Source organism: Elephantulus edwardii, unplaced genomic scaffold (genome assembly GCF_000299155.1).
Source record: "Elephantulus edwardii isolate Elephantulus edwardi_28Jun2011 unplaced genomic scaffold, EleEdw1.0 scaffold00045, whole genome shotgun sequence".
NCBI classification, from domain to species: Eukaryota; Metazoa; Chordata; class Mammalia; order Macroscelidea; family Macroscelididae; genus Elephantulus; species Elephantulus edwardii.
This window is the reverse complement of record NW_006399795.1, coordinates 15,672,470-15,692,882: the sequence shown is the minus strand read 5'-3', so window position 1 is coordinate 15,692,882 and position 20,413 is coordinate 15,672,470. Positions and strand designations below refer to the sequence as shown.

Below are 20,413 nucleotides of genomic sequence, written 5' to 3'. Positions count from 1 at the left end.
TCTCTTATCCCAGGTCCACTCATCAGGTGACCCCAGGTATAGAGAACAGAACACAATTCCTCTTACCAAGCACCAAACCCCCCACCGTCGAATCACTTCTCATTCCTAGATGACCCTGCAGGACAGAGTAGAATGGTTTCAAAGGCTGTAAATTTTCATGGAAAGAAACTGCCTCAACTTTCTCCTGCGAAGTAGCTGGTGGGTTCAAACCGCTCAACTTTTAATAAACAGCCCTATGCTAAAACCGTGGCACCACCAGAATCTGAAGGCAAAGCTGACTGAAGCAAACAGTGAGCCAGTGGGCACAGTGGAGACAAGTCTGTGATGGTCAGAGGCATCCATCAGAACCTCCTCTGCTCTCCCTCGGCATGAAACCGTGTGTGTGTTTGTGTAGGGAAGGGTGTCCTGAAGCTTTCATAGAAACACAGAAACATATAATCATGCCAATAAGTAAGTATTTTAAATGTTTTATCATTAAGATTGGAGTAGGAGGCAGGATGAGTTGTCTGCTCACCTTGGCTCCTGCACACCTGGGAAGCTTTTACACTTACAGGTACTTAGTGGGGCAGAGGGGAGTTCAGAGCCAGCCTTGGGTAAAGACTGTATGTGACAGGCATCATCTGCATGTGCCAAGGACAGAGGACTTATTGGGTCCATGGACAAAACTGAAGTCAGATTTTTTTTTTTTTTTAAAGTCAATAAATAGAAGAAGATAAAGTATTTATATCATTTTAGCCACAGGGAATTTTTCAAAGCAAGAAAGGGAGCCTGCTAGATTTGATCCATCATAAATTACTGTGATCAGGGGAACATAGGGGTGGCTGAGTCTGGCTTCTACCTGCTTTATAAAGGGGAACCATCCCCATCAGTAACATCCATGGTGCCAAACATTGCTTCATGGTCAGACATGCCACCCCCCCATGCTCTTGCTCCTATTTCTATGAATCCTTGGGTCCAAGTTTTGTTGCAAACTGACTCATAGACTTTACCTAAAGTTGTGGGATTTATTAGGGAAATAGGCTGGGAGTAGGTGAGCCAAAGGATATCATAGTGAAAGTCTAGATTTACTGAACACCAGCCCCAAGCCAGACTAATAGCAAGACACAGTTCCTCAGTTAGTTCAGATAGCTTCTCATTAAACAAATCAAAGTCTAGGTTCAGTTCAGAAGCGCAGATACACCTCTGGTTTCCTCAGTTGTCAGGCAAGTTTTGTTTCACAGCAGTCACAAGCCACCTCTTCATTCAGTCATCCAAAAGCAAAACCTATAATTTTAGCTGCTTCTCCAGGTTTCTGTCAGGCTATACCTTGCCACAGTCTCTTCACAGGCTCCTCACAGTGTGGAAAGTGCACTGTCTTATATTGGTCCCACAGCTGTTGATGATTTGTAAGACCATGTATTTGCAGTTGAGGTAGCTCGAGACCACGCACCCAGTGGGGGCTAACACAATAGATAGAAAAGCCATTTTGAAGTTCTGACACCACACCATGCAAAATCAGACAGGAAGTGAGGGGCATCAGGGGGAAAAGAGCTTTGCAGTCAGGTCTGCAAAGGGTGAGACAGTAGTAGGTAGAACTCTTGCTTTCCACACTGTTTGCTTTCCTCAGTTTGAGTCCCAGCACCTCATGTATAGCTGCCACTCATCTGACAGGGCGTGCTTGTATGTTGCTCTGATGCTGAACCAGTTTCAGCAAAGCTTCCTAGATTTAAGATGGGCTAGGAAGAAAAACTTGGGCATCTGTTTCCAAGAATCAGCCCATGGAAATTGGATGGATCATATTGATCCAACCTCCATGCTGTTGTGAGGATAGCCCAGAACCCACAGTGAGCTCATGCCGTTGTGCATGGGGTCGCTGTGAGTTAGGGTTGACGTGATGGCAGCTAACAACAGCAACCTAACTATATAAACAAGGCATATATATCAGTCGTAGAATGCTCACTTTCGTAACAGCAAGAAAAATAAGAAAAAAGAAGGACTCAATAACTGGGAGAGGAGGCAGAGTGGCCATGCCACCCAGAAGAGGGGCTCATTTCACTTCTGAAAATACAAGAAACTTCAGCATTGGACAAAGAAATGCAATTTCCCACTCTCATATCTTTTACTGCCCTCCTATGCTTGGTCCAAGTGAGCTCTGGTAGCATACATAGTCCATGGGGAATGTGCTGCTGCTATCCCAAGGCCATGTCTTTCAGGCAGTTCAAATATTCCAGCATTTCTACAGATATAGATGTGTGATCTCTTCCCATGTGATTTACAGCCTTGGAAATCCAAAGGGGGAGGGGGTCAGCTATGAGTTGGTTCAGACTCAACAGTGATGATTGTTGAGTTATGCTTCGTTCACATTCCATGTTGACCTGAATGTCTCAGTAAACAGGCGGGCAGCAGGCACTCGGCCAGCCATTCAGTCTGACTGACCGCCTGGTATGACCGGTGTGCTCCCCACAGGGTTCAGCGTGGACTGGTGGGCCCTCGGGGTGCTGATGTTCGAGATGATGGCTGGGCGCTCTCCCTTTGACATCATCACTGAAAACCCGGACATGAACACAGAGGACTACCTTTTCCAAGGTGCGTGACTGCTGCATCCAGAGCCAGCTCCAGCCCTGCACGCTCTTTCCTCCCTGCATCTCAGATATTCTTTTGCATCACCAAAGTGTGGGCAGATAGATGTGGAACCGAACCTCCCGGACTGGGCCCCCACTACTCTGGAGAGAGCACCTAAGCACAGCCATACCCTAGCTTCTCACACCTATTCATTCAGGGAAAGCTATCAAGTAGGATTTAGGGTGACAGGGCTGCAGTCCCAGTCTTCTGATCTGCTTTGGTTGAGCTCCAGTTCCTCTATCCTTGTTAGGAGTGCACCCTGGAGCCAAGGGACTTGAGCTATGCTCAGGTGAGCTGCAGGTTCTGGCTCCATCTGACCCTAAACCTGAGCTCTTGGTCTGGATGAAAAGTCCAGGAGCGTGGCTATCCCCCAATCGCCCTCTGGTGGCCAAAGATCAGAAAGCCGCAGCCCAAAATTTGTTACTATATGCTGTTAAGTAAGAACAGGTCCATAGCTGACCAGCCAGTGGATTTTCAGAGACTAAGGCATCTACTTCCAAATTAGCTTGCCTCCGGAAACCCTATGAACCTGGAGAAAGGATGAAAGTTATACAGGCGTCTGTCATTCGTAGGGTTGCTATGAGTCGCCTAGGACTCAACAGCACTTAACAACAGGTACAGCATAGAGATCAGTTGGCCTAGTGGACAGAAAGTGATGCTGCCAAGCCAAAGGTGGGTGACTTTAATCCACGGCCTTCAAGCCTGTTTTTCATTGTTTTTGGTGAAACATTCCTCTAGGTCAAATAGCCGTTGTCTGTCCACTTGCTGTACAGAGGTAACTTGCGGTTGCTGTGAAGCTGAACACTGTGACACTGATGTGTCAAATGCCATAAGGGTTACCCATGATGGATAGTGTTTGGTGGCACTCCCCAATTAAAACAAGCTTGGAAGCAGGAGTGGCATCCACTTCCGAAACAGCTTGTCTCCAGAAACCCTATGAACCTGAAGACAGGATGAAAGTTATACAAGTGTTCAGGTCTTTTGTTCATAGGGTCACTATGAGTTGCCAATGACTTAACAACAACAACAACAACAAGCTTCTCTGGAGGCAAGTGCTCATCTTTCTCCTTGGAAGAGCTGATGGATTAAAACTCTGTGCCTTCGAGTTGGCAGTGCAACTCCTTACCCACTAGGTTACCAGCACTCACCTACACTTGTGTAAATCTGGGTGCAGGTGGTTCACTGTCTAAGCGATCATGAAAAAAAAATTAACCAAGGAAGCCACAGGTGTGGATTTGTGGGACCTTTTCATGTTAGCTCACAGGATGCCGGCAGGGACTCGGGGAGCACCCTGATAGTTCAGGAAGCAACCCTCTCTGTGGGTGGAGGAGAGTTGAGGTCCAGCAGTGGGACATTTTCCCACACACGCTCTCCCCCACAGTGATCTTGGAAAAGCCCATCCGGATCCCCCGCTTCCTCTCCGTCAAAGCCTCCCATGTCCTCAAAGGATTTTTAAACAAGGTATGGCAGAGTCACTGGAACAAAGTGTGTAAGTTGAGTGTGTGTCTGTCTGTCTGCCTGTGCATCCTTGTGTATCTGTGTGCTTCTGCCTCTGTGTTGGATGCTTCGTGTCAGCCAGTTGCTGTCAGACGAGGGTTTGCAGTTCTCTGTAACTGAGCTCTGCATACTATGAGGTGCCTATTTTCACTCAGCGGAGACAATGCTGAAGGGGAATCTCATGCAAGCCCTGAGTGGACAGAGAACTGCTGGGGTGGGACACGGCTGGCATTCCGCGGGGTGACCGGGTCCACTTGTCCAGAGGCTGGGGGCTCTTACTGAGAAAGGACTGACAGGTTGTGTCCATGCTTGCTAATGATAACGTCCTCTTTCGCACGGTGACCCAGGACCCCAAAGAGAGGCTCGGCTGTCGGCCACAGACCGGATTCTCGGACATCAAGTCTCACGCCTTCTTCCGCAGCATTGACTGGGACCTGGTAAAGCCTGCACTGGAGCATTAGCTCTGGGATCTTCATGGTGTGGGGTAGGGGGCTTGTGTGAGCCTGGCGTGGCCATGCGCCGGGACACCCACGTGCATGGCGGGTGTGGAAGAGCCCCTGAAGGGGCAGCAGCTTTCCCTGTAAGGGGGCTCCGGCCACATGGAGCGGAGGTTCCTGGCTGCCTGGCCTGAATGGGAGGGGCCAACAGGCTTATGGTGGGTGCCCTCCAGGGTCCTCTTGTTGCTGTCAGTCTCTGGGAGCTCCCAGGTGTTGTCTCCTATGTGCCCCCTGCCCAAGTGGTGCTATGTGGAACCTACTCAGGGGACCCCAAGTCAGTTTCAGAAGTCAACTAACTACTCAGGGGACCCCAAGTCAGTTTCAGAAGTCAACTAACTACTCAGGGGACCCCAAGTCAGTTTCAGAAGTCAACCTTCAATCAGGTGACCAACTCAGGTTCCCCTCCAGCCCAAAATGGTTTCAGAAGGAGCCCTCTTACCTTCCTGAAAGCCATGACATCCCTAACCGTTCCCAAGTCCCTCTTTGCAGCAAATCCCATGTTAGACAAGGCCACATTGAGGAAGGGTATTAGGACATCCTCCCCTCCCCCCCAGTGGACTTCAGGACACTTTCTGTCTTTGAACTGAAATGCCTGGCCATCTGGGGACTCTTGGGACCTGAAGATGGAATTGCATTTCTGACAGACAAGGGCTTGAAAGAGCTGCTTCTTCTGTGACTCCCACTGATTAGTGAGGATGCCTTTTCTAGAAGTTCCCTGGACTTGGCCTCACAGCTCTTTGACCTGAACTGTCCCCTGCAGGGGACCTGGCTATGTTGGACCATTACTTGCAAGGGAGTGAAGACACCCACTTGGTTCCCTCCTGAAGTACCTGCAACCCAGATGCAGAAAGTGCTGTTAGATTGAGCAGGAGGAAGCAGGGTGACTGATAGGTCGCCACTGAGCGTGACTCAGATTAAGAGACGACACTACCATTTCTTTCACCAAATCCATGAGCAGAATGCTTCCCAGTGCTTTAGTTTTCCAGGGAGTCCTGGTGGTAAGAAGTACCACATAGAGATGACTTTGTAGGTTGGGTATCATTGAGTCAGAACGGACCCGTAGCTGACCCTCCAGAGGGTTTTCAGAAGCAGTTAATCAATCACATGGGAGGAGACTGCCCATACTCCTCCCACAGACCAGCTGGCAGATTTGAACTACATGCCTTCAGGATTACAGGGCAGCTTCTGGTCACCACTAGGTCACCAGAGCTCCTCAGAGATGACTTTAGCAAACAAATTTCTCTCTCTCTCTCTCTCTCTCGCTCTCTCTCTCGCTCTCCCTCTCGCTCTCTCTCGCTCTCTCTCATTTTATGAGGCTAGAAGTTCTGATTCAGGGTACAAACTCTTAAGGGAAGGCTTTTTTCTTTGTTGATTTGCAGTGTAAAATATCCATGGGAGATGTCCATGTCTGGGAGTTTCTCAACACAGGGACCCTGGGGCTAAAGGATAAACCCTGCTCTGGGCTTTTCCTTCACAGGGGTGGTCAGGTCCCTTCTGTGCTGGCTTCTCTCTCTTTTTATCTACTGTAAGATGAGGTGCAGACCACACCTCATGGAAACCCACCTTACATGGATCAGGGCTGTTAACCAAGTATACAAGTTCCCTAATCCCCTCCCTCAGTCCTGCATCCTGGGGATTACATTCTTACCATGCGTGACAATGTCATTACATCACATCATTACTAGCTACTAAACCACTGGCGGGCATGGCTCAGCTAAGTTGAAATATTATTTTGAAGGGGACACAGTTCAATCTGCAACAACCATATTCCAGTCTTATTGAATGTATGCTGTTGTAATTGGTGTTTCAACCACTCCAGGGCCCAAATGGGGGAGAAAGTGATGTCCATCAGACAGTCTAGTGTTTTCCAATCTGGTAAATTGTCCCCCAGCAGGCAGAATTTTTCTAACTTTGGATGGTTCCTCTTGTGTTTTGCATTTTGAGGTAAAAGCAGTATATTGTTGTTCGAGTCCTAAGTGTTAAACACCACGCGTCTTTGTTTCCCATTGTGGTTTGCATTTATACACGGACTTGGTCCAGCAGCGGTTGTGTTCTGATTCCTGTGTTGTTTTTCCAAGCTGGAGAAGAAGCAGACCGTCCCTCCGTTCCAGCCGCAGATCACGGATGACTATGGTCTGGACAACTTTGACACGCAGTTCACCAGCGAGCCCGTGCAGCTTACTCCAGACGATGAGTATGTCCCCACAGAGGGGCCCAGGGGTCCCTGCTGAGCCGATGGGCAAGGCCGTAGGGGACCCACAGTGATGACCCTAGGTGTCTGGCATATAAGCTCACTCTTGGCCAAAATTGGTGCCTTTGCATTTGCTGCTGTAAATGACACAACTGATTAACTAAAAGGTCAGCAGTTTGAACCCAGTACAGCTCCACAGGAATAAAGATCTGGCCATCTTCACTCTTAAATAAGATTACAGCCAAGAAAATGCTATGGGGCGTTGCTTCTCTGTCACATGAAAACTATCAAGCCCATTGTCACCATCTCTCTTCTGACTCATAGTTACCCCACATGACAGAACAGAACTGCCCTTAGTTCCACCCCAAGGCTGTAAATCTTTCTGGAACCATACTGTCATGTCTGACTCCTGGGGCTGTTACTAGGCTTGAACCACTGACCTTTCGTTTGCATCCGAGTGCTTTAACCATATGTCATCAGGACTCCCACTCTCTCATACAGTCACTCAAAACAGACGAAACAGCACCCAAAACGGTGGGTTTGGCATGAGGACTCTTCCATGAGAGGTGGAAACTCAGGGCGATGTTCTTGCTTTCTCTCTCCTATGCCCCAAGGGACATCATCAAGAGGATCGACCAGTCCGAGTTTGAAGGCTTTGAGTACATCAACCCCTTACTGCTGTCCACCGAGGAGTCCGTGTGAGGGGGCGACGACCCCGCTGGGGACATCCCATGTGAATGACCCTTTAACTTTATCCTTAACCACAGCATATGCATGCCAGGCTGGGCGCGAGGCTTGGAGTGCGGCCAGGGAGGGACTCACACTGCCGGGGCCGCGGAGAGAGGCGTCTGCGGGCGCCTTCCTCGGAGAGCACAGTCTTGGCATGGGGCCCGACGGGGCCGGCTCCGCGTGGACGCATCTGCTTCTTGTGCCTGTGTGGCGCGGTGGCGCTGGGGAGAGGCCACCACGCGATTCCAAAGGGTGCACACTTCCTAGAAACTGACTCAATGCGCCTCCGGCTCTCCCAGGAGGGCAAGCGTGTAATGTCCCGGGGAATAAAGTGTACCTATGATGTGCAAGCGTCCTCCCGATGCCTTTTTTCCCCAGTGGCACATGCCCAGCGCCCCCACACCACCTACACACAGAGGAGCTGTGCTGGGTGTGGCAGCCCAGAGGTGGGGGGGCAGGAGTCTTAAGTGCCTAAAGGGACACCCCGCAATGGAGAATTTGTACAAACTCGGAACATTTTCTAAGTCCTGGTAAGTTCCTGAAGTTAATATATAATGAGTATTTTCGTACGGCGCCTGTCTCTCACCCGGAAGTCACCCTTCACCAGATGGGCATGGCAGGCCTCGGCTGGCACGCTAGACTGTGATGGTAAAGTCGGATCCTGGAGATGTTAAACATGTGGCTTACCAAAGCACCTGTAGAGCAGAAAGGCGGAAAGGGAAGCTGCACAATATACATTTCTGAAAACCTGGAGTAGTGCCTACCTGATGTGTTGTGTTGCGTGGGGACTTGTGAGGGGTGCTTTTATGGGGTGAGCCAGCATTCAAGAGATTTAAGAGGATGAGTAGATAATGGGCCCTAGGACTCCCCAGGTGGCACAAATGGCGAACACCCTTGGCTGCTGAGGTTGAGGTTCAGTCCACCCACAGGCACCTCTGAAAGGCCTGATGATCTACTTTAAAAAGAAAATAAATCAGCCATTGAAAGCCCCACAGAGTGAAATTTTACTCTTGACACATGAGGTCTCTGTGAGTCACACTTGACTTACAGCATTTGATTATGTGGGCCCCAGCTGAAGGTCAGATGCCAGAGACACCCCGTTTTACTGGCAGGGGTCAGCACCTGCTTCTGTGACCTGTGGAGGCTGCAGGTCACATGCTCAGCCTTCCTCCTCCAGGAACGGAGGCGAGTAGAACTCAACTGCCATGTTCTCTTAAAAGACAAAATGTAGGGGCAAGAAGTGGCCTTTCAAACCCCTCACTATCCAAATGAAGGAGTCCTGGTGGTGTAACGGACCAGCCTAAAGGTCAGCAGTTTGAATCCACCAGCTACTCCTTGGGAGAAAGATGAGACAATCTCCCTGTTTAGATTTATAGCCTCAGAAACCCTGTGGAGGGTTGCCATGAGTCAACTCAATGGCAGAATTGGGTCAGTGGTTCCAGAAGTGCAGGAGGGTGCCACCAAGAATGGGGACCAAGACCCCATCCAACCAAGAGCCACGCTCCCCCGAGGCCTGCAGGTGTGAGCTGGGCCACGCTCCTCCCCCATGTCTGCAGGTGTGAGCTGGGCCACGTTCCCCCCGTGTCTGTGGGTGTGAACTGGGCCACGCTCTCCCGAGGCCTGCAGGTGTGAGCTGGGCCACGCTCCCCCGTGTCTGCAGGTGTGAGCTGGGCCACGCTCCCCCGTGTCTGCGGGTGTGAGCTGGGCCACGCTCCCCCGTGTCTGCGGGTGTGAGCTGGGCCATGCTCCCGTGTCTGTGGGTGTGAGCTGGGCCATGCTCCTGTGTCTGTGAGCTGGGCTACGCTTCCCCAAGGCCTGCGGGTGTGAGCTGGGCCACGCTCCCCCGTGCCGGCGGGTGTGAGCTGGGCCACACTCCCCCAAGGCCTGCGGGGTGTGAGGTGGGCCACTCTCCACCCAACTATGGGTACAGGACAGAGTGGTGAGAGCAGACACACACACACAGGCTTCTCAGGGCACGGTGCTATGTCCCATGCAGAACAAGGCACCTCGGATCCACCAGACCCCGCGGTGCTAGGACAGGAGTGCCAAAGCACTGATATGCCAGTGGCCCCTGTCCCCAAGCCACCCCAGGTACACAAGCTGGGGCGGTTTCTAGCCAACACGAGGGTGTGCGATGCAGCCAACAGCCCCCTCAGAGCCCAGAAGACACTGTAGGAGGCTGGGCTCCAGCTGCAGAGCGGGCCTCCATGTTGGAGAGGGGTCTCCAAGGTCACCAGCTGGGTGGTGTTCAGTGGACTGAGTCGCCCGACTAGATGGCTGTGTGAACTAGCTCTGTCACGTGTAACTCCAAGCAGAACAGAGGGGAAAGACTGCCTCCCTCGAGCCCTGGGGTTCTGCCATGCTGGGTACAGTGACACCTCTTTATGTAATTCTGTGGGGCCCTTGGCTTAACATAGATGGCATTACCCACATTGCCAAACAGCTCACTGGTTACCTGCGTGGTTGCTCGTGTACAAAATGTCTGGATATGTTCTGTTCATGACAAAGCGTAAATTTTTATATATACAAATTGTTTTATAAATCAGAGACAAAAAGGATGTAACAGCAGGGGTGGTTTGGGAAAGAAACGTCACGCTGCGGTGCGGGTCCTTTGAAATCGTTCCCGAGGACTCTGGTGACGGTGACGGGCAAGCTGTAGATGCGTCCGTGTGGTTTGTACGCTGGCTGGGCGGGGCCTGTAGTGGGCCGGCTTCCTCCTGTGGACGATACGCTCACCCTCCACGGCCAAGGCCGTTCATGTTCCTTACATCCATTAAAGACTTCCATGAAAACACTGACGGTGTTAGTATTTTCATTAAAGGAACGTGGTCGTCTCGGGACTGCTGACCGAACATGGTCTCGGTGAGTCCAAAATCAGGGTGGAGGTGGGACTGCATCCCTTCAGGCTCCAGGGAGGTGCCCTTCTCTCCTCCAGCTTCTGCTGGGGGTCCCCTTCCTTCTGCATCTCGACTATTTTTCACCAGGTGGGATTAGGATGCACTCTACTCCAGTAAGACTTCACGTTAATTGATGGTCTCCTCAGAAACCCTATTTCACGGTCACTGGTACCAGGAACTAGGATTTAAACATCAACTGGGGGGAGGGGAAGGAGGCACGATTCAATTTCTAACAGTGTTTCCTGAAAGCAAAGCTTTTTGTAAAGAAAACACAGGTTTCCCCACTTTAATTCAGCCTGTGCTCATGGCTCTCCCACCTCGGCCTCCTGCCCTGACCATTGTAGGAGAATCGAGGGCATGAGGCTGGGCACCAGGGTCCAGCTGAGCAGCACTTGGAGGAAAACCGTCGACAGACGCCCCTTTAGTGCTGCAGCCACCTGGAGCGACGACCTGGGCAGGGCAGCTCTCCTTTTCTGACTGGCAAACCAGGTTCAGACTCTTGGACACATGTCAGAGATAAAAAAAGACTCAAGCGTTTCTGTCTTAAAGGCAACCACTGCAGACAAGCTTCTGATGCGACATTTTTAATGTCAACTCAGGTGTAGGGATGACACAGCTAGGGTGGGGGAGTGGCCGAGGCCCCAAGGTGCCTGTCTCCACTTCACCACATCACATCGTCGGTGCTATCTGCCAAGCACTGAGCCAGGTGGCCATCGACGTCCAGCTGGGATAGCCTGCAAAGGAAGGGGACACAGGTCACTAACCTCGGCCGAGCCCTCGGTCTGTGAGGCTGATGGCAGAACTGCTGCCCGTTCCCAGCTGATGCAGTGGGCACCTCTCTGGCCAGGATCCTCTTAGACACTAGGTGTGAAATCACCTTTGTTCTTGGATTTTCAGGGGCTCTCCTAAGATTTATTAGGTGCTGGTCTGGCATGGGAGCCTGTCTGGGACTGACAAAGGCATGAACACCAGTTTATGAAAGTCTTGGTACATGGAGGTTCAGGGCCTCTGGTTGACCAGGAGGGACAGCACAGCCCCTAGGACAGGAAGGAGAGCACCCCCTGCCCTGACTGACGGCTGGGGCAGGCGGCTGAATGTGGGGGTCACTGACAGGCCAATAGAACTAGCTGAGGATCTGCTTTAATGAGGGTGTCAGGACACTGAGTGGGCACCAAAGCCCAGGTGAACAGCAGTGATGGAAACAGTCCGAGAGCAGGGAGTCCCTGCTCTGAGAGCCATCCTGGCGGAGGACAGCTGGGAGGTGCACCTGAAAGGCCTTCTAGACCCTGCCCAGGAGCCTAGAGGTTGTATCCTGGTACATTAACACACTCCCAAGTGTAGTCTTCTAATTTGGCACATTCTTTTTACCTTAAGACTGTAGGTACAATCCGGGACCTCTGAGCTATTACGGTTTAAGTACTGGACCCCACAGGGAAGGGGTGGGGACCTGGTATCAGAAATCATGCAGGAGTCTGCAAGCAGGAGTCGGCAAGTGGGGTGTACTTCCACCCCCCAGGAACATGCTTTCTGATGATCATGGTCACAAAGTACCCCACCTTCACACCTTTGTGCTGATGTAAGGTGGCAACAACACCAATAGCCTGCCGGAGACATAACTTGGCAGGATTGGGAACAGGATATGGGGACAGAGGTGGCACCTATGACCACTGTTACAGCTACAAGGCACAGTGTGGGCACTCATGAGCCCACAACGTGGATGGCTTTCCCAAGCTATGGAGACCACCGAGTCTGACATCTTCACAAAGAGGCCATGGACACACACTGTGGGGTTGTGAGGCATCCTCAGTCCCTCCCACCCGAACCCCACCTTCCCAGAAGTGGGGGGGAACAGGCACCATTGGCATCATCCCAGGTCTGTACAAAGCCTCCACTTGAAAACCATGTGGCCGTAGGCAAGACCCATGCCTCCCCTCCCTCCCTATCTCCCCCAGAAGCACCCCACACCCTCTGTACTGCAATTCACAGCCTCAGGCCTGAGTTCAGGGCACTGCTCCCTGGATCGGTTCTGCCTCTCACCCAGTCAGCCTAACCCTAACCACACTATCCCAGGTCCTGGGTATGTGCAACCTCTCCCAAAGATCATGGGGCCCTAACACGCCTTAATAGCAGGTCTCAAACACTGTTCCCAGCCCCCACAATCCCCCAGCCATTCACCCCTCACCTATAGGAGCATCTAGCCATTAAGATGTTTGATAAAAATGCTGCCAGGCCTGAAGTCTAGAGACCACTTTGAGGCCACAGCCTGTATTCTGTCCCACTCTCCACCGCAGGTGCCCTCCCACCAAGCCTTCACCTACGCCTGCTGACTTCTCTGGTTGACCAATAAAGTCAGCTATCCGAATGGACCAGCCTTTTCCTTTCTATTCGGATGTGAACCAGCATCACCGCCTCATCAAAGGAAACGTTGTTCAAAACTCAGTTATGAAACCACCACTTTGAGTTGCTTCTGAGCCAACTCCAATAATTCAATGATTGTTCTATCAGCATTTAAACTGGATCCTCTCGCAGCCTTGAGGCCCACAGACCCTGCCTCTGCCTCTGGTTAACCACCAAGAGTCCCAGGGCACCTGTAGTTGCTCCAGTAATGTGAGACTCTGTCACTTCTGCAACCTCAGGTGTCTGCCTTCTGGCTGAAGTACACTCTCAGCTACAAAAGAACATGCTAGAACCATTCCAGACACCCTGAAACTTGGCCCTAACGTCACCAACACTCACTTTAGAAAACACAGGGCATTCTGCCAAAGCCATCTGAACAACTGTTTTAAAAGCTCAAAACAGGAGTGTTTTTCACCAACATCCCAGTTTGGGAGAGTTTTTGTTCTCTTTTTACAATCTAGAAATACAAGGGATTCAAGGACCAAGAGGAGCCCCCAAAAGAGGAAGAGGGGCTGACTCAGCCCTGCCAGGATCACAAATGCTGGGAGCTTCTGCCTCAAAAATCAACCTCCTGAGTCTTCTGTGTCTAGCTTTTGTCTGATGGGTGTGAATTGAGATCTCACCATTTCAAAAGGACCTTCACTACTTGGCCAGAATTGGTAAACATGTTAGTACTTTCAGCTTCTAACAATCTCAAAATATCACTGTAAAACGGAAATGAGACAAGAACATGGTGGCTTTGAAAGCATTCTGCAAAGTCTCCAGGCTCAAGAATTCTTGAGCTCTTAAATGGTTAAGCAACCCAACTGCTGTAAGGCTTTAAATCCACTAAGAGGTGCCTTGGAAGAAAGATCCGGGTATCTACTGCTGAAAAATTCTGCCAGTGAAAACCACAGAGCCCAGTTCAGTTCTGATACACAAACAGGAGTCCAAGTCACCTCTACGTCAAGTTTTGGTTCTGTTCCTGGCTCTGGAAGTTTCTAGAAGTGCTTTGGACGGGCTCATCCTTTGGAGAAAAATCAATCCACCAGTTGCTCCTCCCATGATATTTACAACCTCTGCAAACCCCCTAGAGGGTCAGCTAAGAGTTGGTTCTGATGCAACAACATATAACAAAAACAAGTCGAGAGACAGAGCAGGTCACTGCAGCACACATGCTCCCAGCCTGTTACACCTGGAGCAGTTGGTTCCTAGAGCCTGTCTTCATTTGGTTACTACTAAAACACTCATGATGTACATGAAATCCCAGCAAAAAAGCCCTAAGCAGCCAGTTAAAGAGTCCTGCACCAGGAACTAGCATACCCCGGCAAGACATGTGCCACCACCCCCCCAGAATGGACTCTGGGTTTAATGTCTTAACTGGGTTTCAAACTTAGAAACATAAAGATATCTTGAAGTTTTAAGAAAAATCTACTCCAGTCACCACAAGCTGGTCTTCTTCACTTTTGAAGTTTATGACCCACCCCTGCAGACCCAGCACTGGGTTCTGCCCCCAGGGACCAGACTTGTGGTTCTGGAGGTGTCTTATGTGCGCCCAAGTGGCTATGAGGCACCCAGCCTCCTATGTGGAGTCTGTGTGGACTAAGACCTACCCTGCCCCTGCAGCACCCCATAAAGTAGACAAGCAAGTGGATCCCCACTCAGGAACCTGGGAAAGGCCTGGAACACCGCATACTCCACTTTTTGTGCAAGAGAAGTAGGAGGGCTACGCTGAGCTACTGGCCAATCTTGGCCTTTTGGAAATGGTGATTTCAGAATGGGGCTGGGATTCCCTGGGGCCATGGAAGGAGGTGGAAGGGTGGGTCACTTACGTGGTGCCGAACTCTGTCAAGCACATGGGGCAGCTAGTGAGAGTCAGTGGATTCTCTGCCACCGATGGTGGTTTCTCCTCTGCCACCGATGGTGGTGGTTTCTCCTCTGCCACCGATGGTGGTGGCTTCTCCTCTACAGATGGCAGCCCAGTCTGCACTGCCGACGGCAGCAGCTTCTCGGTGCTGAGGGTCCGAAGGGGCTCTATCTCAGATTGGTGACACTGGGATGGAGACCTGGCGTGGGACCCCGGGCGCTGCACAGCCTCCTGGGGCGGGCAGTAGACGAGGGCACTGCGCCTTGGCGGGGGCTGTGGAAAGGGAGTCCAGGTAAAGGCCTTGCCTCCAACAGTGAAAACCTCGGAGGGGGGCGCTTTTTCGGGGCTGCGCTTGGGCTCCTGTAATAAAGGGTTGATAGGGCTGAGCGGGGCTGGACACGCCCCACGAGCATTGCGTGCCCATCGCTGCGTGCGACCCCGAAGTGAGTTCCCAGCCCGCCCTAGGCCAGCGTTCCTATACGCCACCAGGACGCCACGGGGAGCACGCAGGTCGAGGTCCCCCAGCCGCCCGGGGCCTGCGCACACACCTGGCGCGGGAAGGCGGGCGGCGAGGCCAGGTCCTTGTCGGGGCGCAGGGCGCGCAGCAGCGCGGCCCAGGGCTCCGCGTTCCCGCCGTCGGCCTCCTGCAGGAACCAGGGGCGGGCGCTGGGGGGCCTGGGGACCAGAGCGAGGTGGTCAGCACCGGTGGGCGCCGCGGAGGAGGCTCAGCGCGCGGTGGGGGACACTCGGCCGGAGGGAGGGTACTGGAGAGAGGCGCACGAGCGGACCGAGGGGCGGGGCCTGCGCCTGGGAGGGCCCGAGGGGGAAGGAGCTGTGCCTGGGGGAGGGGCGCTGGGGGAGAAGCTCGCCCTGGGTCGGGGAGACTTCAAGGAACTCAGCCCCCTGTCACCCGGCCACGGGGCCCACGGGCCTCACCCGGCCACCGGGGGCGGCCTCCGGCGCCGCAGCCTCAGCCTGTGCCCGCCGCCCGCGTCCGCCGCCATCCGACCAGCGCCGAGCCGCGTCCCGCGCGCCTTCCCTCCCGACGTCCGGCGGAAGTGAGACAGGCGCCCTGACCCGCGCCCGAGCCGGAGACCCTGCTGCCCAGAGTTTAAAACAGTATCGGCCGCAGCTTGGTGACACTGTCAGACTGCATGGGAAACTGAGTCTAGGGTTATTTCCTCCTCCATCGCAAGGAAGGGAGGGACTAAGGTAGATGGAGGCACACGCGTCCCCCAATTCCTACCCTCGCTCCCTAAAACCAGCTTTTACAGTGTATTACAAGGGCTTCCCCCGCAGCCTTGCAACCCTCCGCCGCCAGCGACAGGCAAGGACAATGGGCAGGAAATCACATGGTGGGAACCCCCACCCGCGGCCGCCTAGACCAGCCCGGGGTGGAGGCGGGGCGGGAAAGCAGGCCCCGACCCCGCTCTGCCTCTCGCCGCCTCCCAACTTCTCGTTCTCTGTGCCTCAGTTTACACTTCTGTAGGCGGGACTATTGGTAGAAGGAGTCTCTCTGAGTAACAGGACTCGGAGCGGGCTCCAGAAGAACTTTTCTGTCCAGCGATAGGGAAGTGGGGATCCTGAGCCAAGAAAGAAGTGAGGCCACAAAGCGCACAGGCCAACAAGAGTCCCGGACAAGCGCTGGACGGGTGTGGACAAATGTGTTAGGGGCACGAAGGGAGTGGGCACCTGGCAGACCCCTTCCCGCCATGGGTCCGCGGCGCACCAGATTCTACCACTTGATGGCAGCAGATGCTTAAATCCTGGGCCACTCCAGCTGGCCACTGCCCTTGCTCCACCCCCACCCCAACCCTGCCTGCCTCCCTGGTGGCCCCTGCAGGAGAGAAGAGGGCTGGGGTCTCCCCATACTTCTTGAACTAACAGATCCCATTCTGGGGGGTGGGCAGTAGCAGGCTTTTCTCCTTGGGCCACGTGTGAGGCCATTGGACATTTCTGCTCCCTTGCCCCAGCAACTCTGAGGCTCTGCTTGGCCACCACCTCCGCTCACAGGTTTCTCCAGCCCTAAAAGCCCCTTTCCAGCGGACCACTACCTTTCTGCAACCCGCAACTTATATTCAGCCTCCTCTAGGCAGACCCCACCCTTCCAGCCTCTACATGTGTTCAGTCTTCCTCTCACCACCCGGTGCACATCTCTAGTTCCAGCTTTGTGGGCTATGAAGGAGTCACAGAGGAGCTACATTTAGCAGGGTGGTCTCATGACTTCTGAAGGTGGCCTGATTCTGGACCTTTGGACACAGGGGAAAACCATTCCTGTGGATGGAAGCCCAGTTCCCAGGGCTCCTAATCCCTGTGGGCCCAGTAAATGCTTAGCACATCACAGGTGCCAAGGGACCAGACATTCCCAGCCAGCCTGTATCTGGGATTCCTAGACATGAAGACCGTCCCAGTGGGCTAGGCTGGTAAGGAATGAACCTTAGAAACTTCCAGAAGGGCAATGCCAGACCTCCTAACCTGGAATCAAGGGAGAGAGCATACTTAACTCTAGAACAGTGTTTTCACTCCCTCCCTTCCTCCCTGTGGCTCTCCCCACTTTAAAGGTTCTCTGTCTCTCACTCTCCTCTGAATTCCCCCCAGGTAGCCACATATGCCTACAACTTCACTGGATCATGAGGTGGACAGCCTCAGATCACCTCCAAGCCCTGAACCCTTCTTCCCCATGCCCTGTTTGGGTCCCCTGAGCAGAACTCAAGTGTCCAGGTTCCCCAGCGATGGAGGAGGAAAAGGCTCGAGGTACTAGCCACGTGTGTGTGACATCCTGAGTGGACATCTTTCAGGGTCAGAGGCCCCAAGTCACCCCCAGGAGCCTGACATGGACAGTTCCTCTGGGGTCTTGAGCCCATTGGTCACACAGCCTGGAGGTCTCTTGAATGGCCCAGCCCTGCACACTCAGCCCACTTCATGACCACTGGGTTCCTTAGGGGCTGCCCTCCTGTGGTCTTCATCTTAGTCTTGGTGGGTGGGAGCCCTTGTCCCCCCTTTTTTTTAGTTCCCACCCTAATGGGCTTTATTTCTCTATCCACCCCCCCCTCCACAACCCAGGGCAAGGGGCCCACATGCCAGAAAAGCAATATGGCCTCGTGACCGTGACAAACCAAGAGCCTTCGAGGCCCCACAGAGAATGGAGCTGGATGACCCCTGCCCCAGCATTGAGCAGGTGCCAGCATTTGTCAGGAAGCCCTGCACAGCCCCCCCCATCCCCTTCCGCACCACCGATTCCCCGACAGCTGCCTCCCGCGCCCGGCTCCAGCCCTGAGCGTCCAGCACCCCAGCCCACCTTGCAGCAGCTGTCCCCTCGTCATTCCAACGGCACAGCTAGGGGTGGAGCTGGAGTGAGTTTTGAAAGTTTGAACTTGACTAAAAGTCCTCTTTTTCCCCCCCCCCAAGCCAGCTGTTGCGGTGATGGGGGTTTAGCTTTATTAGGAAATAATTTCTGATTGGGACTTGACTTGGACTACACAGAAACTTTTTTTATTTTTGTTGTGGTTTTTTTTTTCAATATGAGCCAGAATTCCTATCTAGTAGAGAATATTCCAGCATTTAGATGAGGTATCCTGGGTCCTTATTCCAGTGGGCATGAGTTGAGCTCACATACAGTCAGGTGAAAGGATAGTTGAGGCCCCATAAGATCCTCACCACAGTGGGTGAGGCCTCCTCTCTTCTCAAATTCCTTCATCGTAACACGATGTGTGTGTGAATGAAAAACCAGAGCTCCCTCCTGAAATCCAGAAATGAAGTGACTTCTGGAAAGTGAGTCAGGGCTCCTCCCTGCAACACCCTTCAGCTCCAAGGAATGGGTGTGAGTGGTCCCCTTGCTCTCTGCTGGGGGTAAGTGCTTTCCTCTGACTGGTGCTGACACCCCACACACACTCAGGACCCCATTTGAGCTCAAGTCCAGCTTCTCCTGCAGGATGGGGCCAAGAAACAACCCGGCCTGCGATGCCTATTAAGCCAGTAAGGAATGCTGGTGGCATAGTGTGTAACAAATTGTTCTGCCAACTAAAAAGTCAGCAGTTCGAATCTACCTTGGGAGAAAGATGAGCAGTCTCCTCCTGGAAAGATTTCCAGCCTCGGAATCCTGATGGAGGGTGGTTAGGAGTCAGAACCAGCTTGACAGCAACATTTTGAGCCAAGTCACAAGTGACTCAATGGCACATAACAACACCAACAAGACAATGGTGGTATCCAAACCCCCCTAACATCATGCAGGAACTGCTGCACTGACTCCTCCAGGACTAGTCCTGTCCTGGGGTCACCTGAAAACTGGGGTGCTGATGAGTGCACAGCACCCCCAGGAGGTAATGAAGACCTCCAGTTCCCAGTAAAACCTGTGTCACACAGGCAGGCAAGCTGCGCTGAACCCCCAACCGTGGGGCACACTCACTACCCCCACACAGAGGATACCGCCAGAGCTGGGGGACAGAGCTGCCCCCTCAGATGCAGCCACACCTGCTGGTCTGCCTGGGCCTCGCGGGCGGACCTGCCTGGCGCCTCGCGGTGGCATTTGTGGGTGTGTGGAGTGCCAGGAGACAGGCTGGAGGGAACAGTTGCCCCGGCAACATTGCAGGGCCTCTCGGTGGCTGAGCTGGCATGCAAGGCCCACACACCTCATGTCATGTGCTTCCGGAGGGGCTCCTCTGCCACAGAGGGTCATCCATTGCTGGTGGTACCTAGGCAGTCAGCAGGCCACAGCAAGGAGTAGCTGAGGGGTCCAGAGTGGGAGAGAAAGGGACAGGGCCCCATTTATGAACTGTGTGGCTGGCTCACCTCTCCTGGCCAGTGGGCAGGTCTCTCACGTGCCATCCCCTCCCCACAGTCACAGCCATCTTTCTAACATCCTCTGAACAATGTCACCCCGCAGCCTTGCCTATCACCCCACTTCCTGCCATGCCCTTTGGACTCCAACGTCTCTGCCAGCAATAGTGGCCTTTGCTGTCCTGGCCTCCCCCAGGGCTCAGTCCTCAAAGCCCCTCTGCCTAGCAGAGCTCTCCACAGTGGCTCCTCCTGACCCCAGGCTCTTCCCAACCCCCCTGACACCCCTAGAATCTCTCTGCACCCTAGACTCTTCTGGCGACCACATGGTCTGAAGCTGGACTGCCTACTGCAGCGTGCTCGATGGTCTTGGGGGCCTTGAGGGGTGCCTCCTCCATCTCAGGCATGTGTCCTCTGGGACCAAGAAGAAACCTGTCTCTGTCCATCAGGCTTTCCACAGCCAGCTCACACTGATGCTCCCCCCAGAAAGGCTGAGTGCAATGTGGAGGGGGAGTAGGGTATCCCCCCCACATCTGTGCCCTACATCCTGTCCTGTCAGCCACCCCCCAAGCCAGTAAATTGTGGCCCTGTCAGGGCGGCAGCAGCCTCTAAGACTAGAATGGCCCTGAGGAGGAGGACTGGTGGGCCTGTCTGTGCATTTTCTGAGAAGGGCTTGAAGTGGGAAGTGACATCACCATGCACCTCCCTAGTCAGCCCCCCTGCTGCTGCAGCCTGCCCCACCTGGTGCACATGCATGGTGGTTGTTCTTGGTGGTCCTGCTGTCTGTCCACTGTCCCCGGGCCCACCTAGGGTGGAGGTGGAGGCTCTGATTCTCTCAGAGCTGCTCTGGGGTGGGGTTGAGCCAGATCTGAGCAGTAGGAGAAGCTGACTGGGCCTGGTGTGAATATGTCCTCCCTACAATGTGGCACTCGAGCCTCAAGCTTGTGGGGTCCCATAGCCGTGGTTGCTGGCACACACCTGATTA

The 20,413-nt window shown here is 53.4% G+C and overlaps 2 protein-coding genes across 2 annotated transcripts in view; one reads left to right on the top strand and one right to left on the bottom strand.

Annotated features, from left to right (window-relative positions):
* Positions 1-7,488, top strand: part of PRKCZ (protein kinase C, zeta) — a 142,210-nt gene extending 134,722 nt beyond the window's left edge. The window contains exons 14-18 of the mRNA XM_006885824.1: positions 2,446-2,565; positions 3,983-4,062; positions 4,446-4,535; positions 6,674-6,789; positions 7,401-7,488. Coding sequence (XP_006885886.1) covers positions 2,446-2,565; positions 3,983-4,062; positions 4,446-4,535; positions 6,674-6,789; positions 7,401-7,488 — 494 coding nt within the window. The remainder of the gene's footprint in view (positions 1-2,445; positions 2,566-3,982; positions 4,063-4,445; positions 4,536-6,673; positions 6,790-7,400) is intronic.
* A 3,585-nt stretch (positions 7,489-11,073) lies between these two features.
* On the bottom strand, positions 11,074-19,835 carry LOC102845547 (Fanconi anemia-associated protein of 20 kDa-like). Its single transcript, XM_006885933.1, has 5 exons — positions 19,779-19,835; positions 15,592-15,752; positions 15,204-15,330; positions 14,621-15,015; positions 11,074-11,146 (listed from the first exon to the last, which is right to left on the bottom strand). The coding sequence occupies exons 1-5, from the start codon at positions 19,833-19,835 to the stop codon at positions 11,074-11,076; spliced, it is 813 nt and encodes a 270-aa protein (XP_006885995.1).
* Positions 19,836-20,413: the final 578 nt, after the last annotated feature.

Excerpts from the sequence above, each read along its gene's own strand:
- LOC102845547 (XM_006885933.1), bottom strand. The coding sequence starts at position 19,835 with ATGCCTGAGATGGAGGAGGCACCCCTCAAGGCCCCCAAGACCATCGAG. Across the intron at positions 15,016-15,203 it reads CGCCCGCCTTCCCGCGCCAG|GAGCCCAAGCGCAGCCCCGA; the intron begins GTGTGTGCGCAG and ends CCTTTATTACAG. Across the intron at positions 11,147-14,620 it reads TTGACAGAGTTCGGCACCAC|GCTATCCCAGCTGGACGTCG; the intron begins GTAAGTGACCCA and ends CTTCCTTTGCAG.